At 40.6% G+C, this 11,019-nt stretch overlaps 2 protein-coding genes across 3 annotated transcripts; one reads left to right on the forward strand and one right to left on the reverse strand.

The window, feature by feature from the left end:
* Positions 1–477: 477 nt before the first annotated feature.
* On the reverse strand, positions 478–6,935 carry LOC103714881 (ABC transporter F family member 1-like). 2 transcript variants are annotated; one of them, XM_008802323.4, is made up of 6 exons: positions 6,743–6,935; positions 6,420–6,642; positions 4,555–4,628; positions 4,250–4,460; positions 3,406–3,640; positions 478–1,822 (listed from the first exon to the last, which is right to left on the reverse strand). In XM_008802323.4, exons 2-6 carry the CDS (start codon positions 6,636–6,638, stop codon positions 765–767), a joined length of 1,797 nt encoding a protein of 598 aa, XP_008800545.1. In that variant the 5' UTR covers positions 6,639–6,642; positions 6,743–6,935; the 3' UTR covers positions 478–764. The 2 variants fall into 2 exon arrangements, with proteins under 2 accessions (XP_008800545.1, XP_008800546.1); XM_008802324.3 differs by having other exon boundaries at positions 6,420–6,645.
* Positions 6,936–7,887: 952 nt separating this feature from the next.
* Positions 7,888–8,594, forward strand: LOC103714882 (50S ribosomal protein L18). The gene has a single exon (XM_008802325.3). It carries the CDS (start codon positions 7,935–7,937, stop codon positions 8,319–8,321), a length of 387 nt encoding a protein of 128 aa, XP_008800547.1. The 5' UTR covers positions 7,888–7,934; the 3' UTR covers positions 8,322–8,594.
* Positions 8,595–11,019: the final 2,425 nt, after the last annotated feature.

The following is an 11,019-nucleotide window of genomic DNA, read 5'->3' on the forward strand; positions in this document are numbered from 1 at the left end:
CCAAAATGCGTCTGCAGGATTAGAAGACATCCCAAAACGCGTCTGCAGGATTAGAAGATACCTGCCTCATATACCCAAGCTCTAGAACGAGTCTTTCTGATATGGAACTATTGAGCCCCACATCCTTTCCACCATCGGATAAGAGCCGTTCTCGGCTCTGATGCTAAATATCAAGCCCCCGCCTTCGCAGGGCACGTGAGGCACCCAGTGCCCATGTGGGGGCCACATGAGAGAAGAAATACGAAGCTCCTCAGGCAAATATTGTCCGATTCCTGAGCTTCAGCAAACGTCCTTCACCTAATTTTGTTTTTCTTCCAAAACACATCTGCAGAATTTGAAGACACTCGCCTCATATATCCAAGCTCTGGAACAAGTCTTTCTAATGTGGAACTATTGGATCTCACAGACAATCTTAGATTTCATGTAACTATCTATCCTGACGTACCCATAGAATGACATACCCATAGATCAAGTAAATATGCAAACATGCAGATTCCACAGTGCTTTTATTTTGACTCTATTTTGGTGAATTTTGTAAGAAACTCCGTAAAACATAGATATTAACGCCAGAGAGGTAGACTCTCCTCTGTTAGGTAAAGGCAAATTACTCGTGCTGGATACAAGCAGATACTTTGTCGAGGCTTACATAGACTGCCTGTGAATGAATAAAGGCCATCAGTGCAACAAGTACTGCCGATACCACAACTATAATGATCAAGAATATAAGCCAACAAATTTGAGATATGTCCACTTCCTTCCACAACTCACTCAGACAACCCAGCCCTGCTCCTCAGATGCTCTTTGAAGTCCATGATGTCACCCTCCCATCGAGTCACTGTTTGATCCTGGCACACCCAGATCTCCTGAGCCACCTGATTGATCAGCCTAAAGTCATGACTCACCAAAACTAATCCACCATCCCACTCATTCAGCGCTTCTGCCAAGGAATCAATGGTTTCAATGTCTAGATGGTTTGTCGGCTCGTCTAGCAGCAGCAGGTGAGGCTGCCTCCAGGCCAACCAAGCAAAGATCACCCGGCTCCTCTGTCCATCTGACAAGTTCTTCATGGGCATCACCTGGGCTTTGCCAGACAATCCAAACTTACCTATCGCAGCCCTCATCCTCTCCTCCTCATTCCCTGGGTACTCCTTCATCATGAACTGGAGGGCTGACATCTCCAAATCAAGCTTCTCTGCAAGATGCTGATGGAACTGGGCAATCCTGAGATGATTGTGCCGCCTTACCATACCATCCAATGGGATAAGGTCACCGGTCATCAGCTTGAGCAATGTGCTCTTCCCAGCTCCATTAGGTCCCACTAATGCTATCCTCGAATCAAGGTCCACTCCCAAGTCGAGGTTCTTGTAGATTAGATTGTCAGGTGTATACCCAAAGGTTACTTCCACAAACTGCAATACTGGTGGAGGGAGTTTGCCAACATCCGTGAAGCGGAAGACTAATACCTTGTCCTTGACTACCTTTTCAGTAAGACCACCCCGCTCCATCTTAGCAAGGGTTTTCTCCTTGCTCTGGGCTTGGCGGGCCAGTTTAGCAGAACCATGACCAAAACGAGCAATATACTCTTTCATGGAAGCAATCTGCTCCTGCTCCCACTTGTACTGCTTCATCTGGTTTTCTTCCAGCTCTGATCGGGTCTGGACATATTGGTCGTAGTTGCCAGTGTAGAGCTTTAGTTTCTTATTCTGCATATGGATGATGTTGGTGCAGACACCATTAAGAAAATCCTGAGAGTGTGAGACGACAACAAGAATACGGTCGAACCTTTTTAGTGTCTCTTCAAGCCAGACACATGCGTCAAGATCTGCCACAAAGGCAAAATGAGAAACAAATCTGAGCTCAACAGATTTCAGTGTACCACCAAAAAACAAGTGATAAACTTTCCGACAGAAAGGTTAGAAAAAAGTAACAGCATGGAACAGTTTCGCGAGTTAGTCATCTTTTCATGCTATTAGGAAAAAAAATCTTGATGCTTTAATGCTATCATAAAAATGAACTACACAATTTGGATCATGAAACAATACCCTGAATAATTATACTCAAATTATAAATTCTGAAAAAATTCAATGCCAAAGACCTGACCAGACATAGAATTAGCTAAAGCATAGGTTGACAAGCAGTCAAAATTCTCGATACATCTTTTCGAGTAGAACTTTCATTAGGTTGTGCTCCATAAACAAATACATAATGGTGGGACAAAGCTTGGCTTTCACCATAATTCAGGTTTCTTGAGAATCATAATATGGTAAAAACATATAAAATTATAGCAATCAACATTTACAAAGCTAATCCTATCGAAAGATTGAATTCATATAAGCTTCCAGCAGGTTTCCATAATTTTTCCTCCATAAATAAAATAAAAGTTGTCCCCAAAGTAGTATTAGTCCTTATTAACTAGGCCACCCTAATTAACACCTTGAGAAACAAGATTAGTATTATTTGTTCAAAAAACATGGTTCCCTGATTAATTGAACTAGGAGAAAGTAAAAGGTTCGGCAATCAGCATGCACTATAGTATGAGCGAGGGTTCGCGTAAGAAGCCCATGACATGACACAGGTTATCTTGAGCATCACCAGCCTATTTACCCTTCTATCCAGCTAGAGGTACCCATACCAGCTGACTGACTAGCCCAATTACCCCTCTATCCAGCTAGAGGTACCCATACCAGCCGACTGACTTTATGTATGTATAATAGATTGGGTTTAGGTCAAGTAACATACTGACCTAAATCAACTTAATTAAGATCCTCAATGTAACCTTAGCTGATATGAACTAACTTGGAAAATGAATAGTATATAAAATTACGCAACACAATACAATTTATATGGTGACAATATTTTAAAGCAATATGGTACCAACCACCTGAGGTGAGGCTGGTAGGTATCCGTATCACACGAGTCATGACAACTACATAAGCTTTAAAAATCACACTTCTCGTTGTTATGTGTAATAGATGATTTTGATTGCTCATATCGTAGCAAAGCATTGTACAAAACATGGTTTCTAGTTCCACATTGCCGTTGAATGCTTCTCTCTTTTTTTTGAGGAGCCGTGATTGCTCAACATAGCTCCAAGTTATTCATTGGCCATAAGCCCATGACGCACACTAGCTACCAGCCTACCACCTAGTTTTGTTGTCTCAAGACCCCACCTAACCTTTAAGCACCCTAACCCAGTCCAACTGAGTTTGGATAGAGAGCTTGGTAACTTATTACTCAGATAAAAGCTTAACTTGGCACAGAACAATAACTTGTGCAGCCCAACTTTGCATTTTACAGCCAAAACACCACATAACACAGATAAATTATTAAAGCCAATGCAATTGATGACAAACAAGAGAAATATGTTATTTGCTGATATATAGACTCAAGGGCTAGAAACTTTACCAAGATGATTTGTGGGCTCATCAAGTAAAAGGATGGTTGGATTCATAAACAGTGCTCGTGATAATGCAATCCTCATACGCCACCCACCAGAGAAGTCCCGAGTTTTCTTTGCTTGCATTTGCTTATTGAAACCAAGACCATACAAAATTTCAGCTGCGCGCTTCTCAGCAGTTGATGCATCAAGTGCTTCTAAGCGCTCGTAGATGCGGTCCAAAGTTTCTCCACCACCACCATCCTGAAAATGTTACAATTCGGTATTTACATTAGAATATTTATTTCAAACAATTAAAAATGAAAATATTTCTAGCTCTACCTAGTGTTGAATGGACACGGATACGAGAATTGAATTTGGAGACACATCCAGGCGTCTGACTCGACAAAAGGAAAAAAGAGAGATCCAATAATATAATTAATTAAATTATATATTTATACCTTCAAACATTATCTATGTTTAAATAGATAATGTTAAAAAGATATCGTTTGTTAAGATCTTTCACTATCCATATTTCTCATTCAAACTTTCCAATTAACTTCAGGATATTTGCAAAATAATATTTTCAGAAGATATTTCAATAACTATATCCTTAACAAATCTCGAAAAAGAACAACTACTAGCTCCTAATATCAAATTAGAGAATCAAATTCATTGTTGAAGGAGTTCAAGTCCCTCATAGTTGGAAGAGATCAATTCTCTTCCAGTCTTCAAAAGAAGCTAAAGAATTTCATTAATGTCCAAGTATCTGATATACATCCGACTATGATACACATCACACAGAATTTTGGACCTGAATGCAAGTGTCCAGGTAACACTAGTTCTAATGCTTAAATTATCATATAACCATACCTCAGCTGCCAAGATTTCAGCTTCTTTCTCCAGTCTTAGCCTTTCTTCATCACAGTTAATGACAGCCTGAAGCGCAGACATGTCTGAAGCTTCAATCTCCCGGGTCAGGTGGTAAATATCCATGTGGTCAGGAATTGGAAGCTCTCTGCATCCTATTGCTGTAAGGAGAGTAGACTTCCCACAGCCATTCAATCCAAGCAGACCATAGCGTCTGAAGGTACAACATTCAGCACAAGCTTGACATCAGAACATGCAGCCCAATTGTATTAAAAAGTTGATACGTTGATACAGAGCTGTGGACATACCTTCCATAATTGAGCTCCAGTTCAGAATCTACTATGAGGTCATGACCATGAAAGGTTAAAGATAGAGACTCTATCTGAAATGTGCACAATTTGCAGAGCAACATTAGAACAAATCAAAACAGTTATGAAGATATAAGCCAGAACTTATTCATCATGAACCATGAACCTTACCAGCAAACAAGCATAACTATGAGAATGCACAGATAAAAAATACAGGGAACCATGGAACATGAAGATTAAAAAGTTGATTGTCTCAAACAGGATCAAAACAGTTAATGATTATCACAAAGATACCTGCTTATGATAAGCAACAAAAAGCACACATAAAAAATAGCAAATACAATGTGCCTACTTGATTAGAGGTAAGTTATGTTGACAGTCTTTCCAGACAGGTTGCTCCATATGGACACTTTCAAGTAAATTAAAGATCAACTCTTTTTAGTATCCATTAACAGGTGTGAATCTTGATGCAGGTCTTCATATATGTTTTATAAGTGTGACTCTGGTCTGCCTCAGATTTTTGCTAAGGAATTAGATTAGATCTTGTACAGATACTTCGAAAGCTCCAAACATTGGAGAGGTAGTTGATGAGTGGCAAAAAGAAAGTTATCCTGGTGAGCAGTTTTTTTTTTTGCTAAAGATAATTATCACATTCTAAGCGAAAACAAAAGAACGAAAAGGAAGAAGTCCCTCATGCTTAAACTTACATTTACAATTAATAGGCACCCCTGCCACCAGCTTTTCTATTGCATAAATTCCTGCATATCTTTTTCTTTTTACAATCAGATAATGAGCAAATCCAAAGCTACAGTTCATAAAAGCATAATAGACTGCACAACATACAGCCTAGCGTAGAATGAAAAGAAAATGAAAGGTAAAATATTTGCCACATTCACCTTAACATGTCTATGACTATATAAGAAATAAACATAGGAAGTATTTCACAGCATGCAAAACCAGTAACAAGGAAAATAACTATTTTCCACTGCTCATGCAAGTTTCAAAATCATTGTATAGCCCCAATAATGGTATGCCGTACCGTACCAAACCGGACACTACCGGTCATACCATACCGTACTCGATTCAGTATTGATACCGGTGGCGTACCAATATTTGGTATACCCAAAAAAAAATCGTGTACCATACCATACCAACACTATGTTAGTGTAACACCGATATGGAGTTCAGTACCGAGACAGCGAATCTTGGCCCCAATATAATTTGACCGACCAGAGAACAAAACAAGCTTCGGATTCAAGACATGATTAATACACAAAACAAATAGGAGGCCTGATTTGTAATAGCAAGGAGTTTCTGCATCAAATTACTTACTACAAAGAATTTCCGATCACTAAATCTGGGAATTTGTTTTTAAATATCTCATACATCATCACCATGGAACATCTAACATGATGTCCAAAAGTTAGCCTTTTTCTCTCATATACCTTATGTACCCAAAAAAAAAAAACTAAGCACTGCCCCTTACTTGAGTAAGGCTGTAAAACAAGAAAGATCGATTAGCATATTTTTTAGCGTTGTTTACCAACATCACATATAGAAACCTCATACTATCAGTATCAACGACAAAACAAACTCACCGTTCCAACAAAAGCGTAATAAATTTACAGCTACGAAGGAATAAAAATCGCATTTTGCATTTCAAACTTAGAACCCAAGTCGAGCTACAGATCCAGAACCTGGGATTCCCGATTCTCTGACAACACTAAAGCATTAAATCAGAAATCCTATCTGCAAAGTTCGCCTAAATTTTCATCCTTTGGTAGACAAAGATTCGAATTTCTTCCATCCAGATAACATTTTTTTTTATAAAACAAAAAAAGTCCAAGAAGGTAACCAAAACTTACATGGATATCTCTAGAGAGGGGATGAGAGGCGAGGACTCCGGTGCACGTCCGATCGGATATCCGGAGTGATCCAACCCCATCGGCAACCTTTCCCACTCCTCCGTTCTGTGCCTGTGCGGCACCCTTGGACGACGACGATGCCGGAGCTTTCCCTCCCCTCTTTGCCGCCGCCGCAGCCTTCTTCGCCGCCGCCTTCTTCTTGCTCGCCTCCGACACCATTCTCCTGCTTCAAAAAACCATCCGAAAAAAACCCTTAAACACTCTCCAGGAATTCCGGATCGATCAAAGCAAAAAAAAACTCCTATATCCAGGAAATCACTTACAAAAACGAGGAAAAAGGATGCGAGGAATCGAAACGACGGGATCAGAATACGAGGGCTAGGAATTTGGCCAGGAGGCGAGGGTTTCGGAATAGAGGAGGTAGGGTTTTTATCTAAGGTTTGCCTTTATTTCGATCCAATATACCAAAAAATACCTTCCTTTCTCCGGCGAAACGGAGAGAGAGAGGATTTGAGAGTTCCCGAAGGCGGTGCTCGGCCTTTTATAGCTCTCATAATTATTTTTTTAATAATATCTTTTTGGTTCTTCGCGTGCATAAATTTCTATGCGGGTGCATAAATTTCTATTCGGGGATGCATCTGATCCGTCCATAGCGTGTAAGGACAACGTGGACGGCGGATAAGGTCCGGCGTAATGGTCATGAAGGACACGTGGTTCGGGATTAAGTCGGTTCGTGTCGGGCTCGGCGGCCTTGGGTAGAAGTTGGATGGTACCGCCATGGATCGTGACTCCCTTTCGCTGGACAAAGGAAGGAGCAAATCTAGGAGAACCACGTATGTGTGTGACTTGGGCTCCTTTTGGGCTTGGTTGGTGACGGGTCTTCATTGATTTCCAAAAGAAAGTTTGTGATTGACTTGGACTTCTCGCGAATTATTGGGTGACATACGTGACTGATATTGGTAGGAGCCAAATGCTAAAATTGGCCCGGTAATCAACAAGAGAATGGTCGTGTGGTAACAACTGATTTGCTGCCAAATTGATAGGTGGTGGTGGTTTATGAAACAACAGGCTGGAGTTGTAAATATGTCATATTACGGTCTTTGCTGTTACTAACGTAACTATTTTGTCTAGGTCTAGTGCATAGGTCCACATTTTTTAAGGAAGAAGGAAAAGGATCCTGCCTTTTAAGGATCATGTAATTCTTTATTCAAACCTGTGTAAGTTTACTTCTAAGAACTAAATTTCCACATTTGAATTTCATCCAGTCTCAGCATACTGAGTGAATTTCCACATTTGAATTTCATCCAGTCTCAGCAAACTGAGTGCCAAGATTAGTTCAAATTCGCCCACACTTAAATATAATTTTACTTCTTTCGAGCTAATCCTAGCAACGAGTGCTGGGACTAGTTAAAACGACCACATACACGCACACGTGCATAGTGCGTGCGTGTGTGTATATATATATAGCTTTTTTTTTTTTGGAAGAAAGAGAGGATCTTGTAGAAGAGCTCACAGATGAGCCAGCTTCCTTTGCCAGTGGCAAAGAGGTACGTGCTGCGGCTTTTCATATCGCTCAAATACGTGACGGCCAATGTCGTGGATCGGCGGAGCGGGCGAGTGGTGGTGACGGCATCTTCAGTGGAGAAGGCGCTCAAAGAAGGACTGGAGTGCGGCCGCACCTGCAATGCCAAGGCGGCGGCGGCCGTCGGAGAAGTGCTCGCTATGCGCCTCAAGGTTGATGGCCTGGCTCAGGAACCGATATATGCCGATGCAGCCAAGGAGGTGGAGAAGAAGGGGTTCAAGAACCGCACCAAGGTCTGGGCCATTCTCAATGCCCTCCGCTCGCATGGTGTCAATCTCCACATTGACCAGGACGACCATGGCTCTCCTGCCTGCCCCTGATGGAGATTTTTGAGAAATTCTTGCTTTATCCAGCAACGGGGGGTGTTGGCAAGTTGATGGAGATCGTGTTCTCCAACGTATAATGCCGAGCCAGCTGCTTGTCATCGTAGAGGGTGAGAAGCGAAGAGCCCCGGCTTCTCATGTTCATGAACGGCACCCTTTTGATAAAATGCTTGTGAGATGTGGCAGGCATCCTTTTATGCATTTTGTCGTGTAATGAAACGATTAGACCAGTTGCTGCTTTGGTTAATGAATGGTGTCCTTTTGATGAAATGCTCGTGTGGTGTGGACCAATTACTCATTGTTTCACGCTTAGCTAGCAAGTGCATCACCTCCTGCTTGGAGACTTTCCAACCCCGCTCTCCCAGGTTGACTCATGTCTATTTAGTGGGGAAATAGAAATTTTCTAAGTTACAGTGATTAAACTAGCTGGCCTCTTTTGCACCCCCAAAAGTTAGCCTCTTAAAGTATCTTTCTAGATTTTTCAACTTCTACTAGTTATATATAGCTCATCAAATTAAGCTATCGGGTGATGGTCTTGCCAAGATTATTTTTTGGAAGAATAATAAGAGGGTAAAAGGTGCTGGGTCTCAGGAACAGGGTTCATTTGCTTCTTCATAATGAAGCATGACATGGCTTGTGCCTTTTTTTTTCCTTCTTTTTTTTGATATTTGAGACAGCAAATGTAAAGTTATTATTCAAAAAAATACGTACGAAAAGAACAACTAAATCTCTCATCATGGACCTTGCTAACGCAATACAGAATTTTTGCATCCATCATTAACTATTCTGAGGAACTTTTCTGTGTTCACGGAGCATTATTTTACTTCCCTGCATATAGATTGATGTAAAATTCTTTCTATGCATTTGGAAGACTCGCATATAAATGAACATGTCACCATGTGAGAGTTCCCTAAAATTACACTTTCTCAATGTAAGTAGCGCACAATAAATATATGCTGCTTACCCCCCTTGGAATTTGCAACCGAATTAGATGTTATTGCAACTATTATATCAAGAATAAAAAAAATAATTAGATTAGTGAACTAAACCACCAAATGCTTTTTAAGGTTTCCTAGCGGCACGATACATTTGGGGCCTAAGGTGAACTCAAAAGCTTCAATATAAATGCTTTTGGGAGCCTTAATGCATAAATAAGAAAATAAATATAAATTTCCTTAGATAAGAGAGACGTTCCAACATAAATACATTTATAGCTATAAAAATATGTAGCATTTGAGACTCCTAAATGAATTGAGAGCCTCAATGCATTTGGATGCTCACTATGAAACTCACTATAATAAATGCAATTGGGAGCCGGGGCCTTAAGCGACTACTTTAGTTGCCTAAAGATTGAGCCTGCGTCGGTGGTGCCGACAGCATAACTCCAGTAGAAAAGGTGAACTCGCCGGCAGCGACGATGGGAACGGAAACCTTCTGCATCATCCCAGTCCTGGCCTTGGGCCCTTGACGGATGGGCGGTGTCTGCACCTCACGTCAACAACCACGGTGGAGCGACCATGATCCGCGTCACGTGGATGACCTGGCGCAGGCCTTACCATGACCGTCCAGTCAAAGATTCCACCTTCCCGATCCCCCATCCATCATCATGCATCACGGCATGGCATCCATCCATATATGCCATGAGCCCATGTCCATCTCACGGTGGGTTCCACGGAAACTCCCAATGTGCCACCCTACAAGCAGGACCGGGGTTCTATCTTTCGCGCGAATCACCGTTCGATCATATAATGGTCGCTTTGAAATCTGAAAATTTGGCGTGCTTTCAGATCTGTGCGAGAAGATCATTCATTCGCGCTAAAGACCCGAACCGCTTCAAGGCAACCGATTGGATATTTCCGTGGAGCCAATAGGGATTGCTGCTGACGTCATTCAAGCATGTGCTGGACCCATCTACTAAGTACCTACGTGCCTACGGTGGCCGCATCGACTCGTTTTCCGGATACCGTGGCTCGGGCCACGATTTGGTTCCAGGTTCCTTAGATGGATTTAGGCTGCGTGCCTCAATCCCTTAAAAATTATTTAGAACTCATTTAATCCATGAGAAGATTTTTTTTATTGAAATATATATTTTTTGATAGGCTAATATCTGGATATATAATATTTTAAAAATAATTTTTGCATATTTACCGATCGTAAAAAAATAATATATTATAGAATTATTTATATTTGATTGAGCATTTAATTTTCTATAAAAATTATGTAAAATATCTGTTATACTCTTAATAAAGAGAAAGATTCTACCTCAGTCTATTTAAAAAATCAAAAATATTTTTGGAAAATCAAATTACCTCAGAAGTTTTGCATGTTCTATGTGTATTTTTTTTTTTTGAAAACTCTAATAAAATATGAGGCAGTTCTTTCTTCTTTTTTTTTTATTGTTGACTACTCATTCTTCCTTCTTTTCCCACAAAACGAATGAGTTTTTAAGTTTGAATTCAAGATGGACAGATGTAGAATGAAGGTTATTAATTTTCTTTTCTACCGTTTGGTATGGAGAATAAAATACATGGCTAAAATAAGTAGACCTGCTGCATATCCTAACCCATGGTATGACACAAAGAACTTGCTCCACACCAGCTTGAACTTTACTTGAAGAAGATATATTTGCTTATCATTTTATATGTTTGAATTATGAATGTCTGATTGTGTTGTAAAGCATATGAGCGACCATATA

This window comes from Phoenix dactylifera, chromosome 17, assembly GCF_009389715.1.
Source record: "Phoenix dactylifera cultivar Barhee BC4 chromosome 17, palm_55x_up_171113_PBpolish2nd_filt_p, whole genome shotgun sequence".
Taxonomy (NCBI): Eukaryota; Viridiplantae; Streptophyta; class Magnoliopsida; order Arecales; family Arecaceae; genus Phoenix; species Phoenix dactylifera.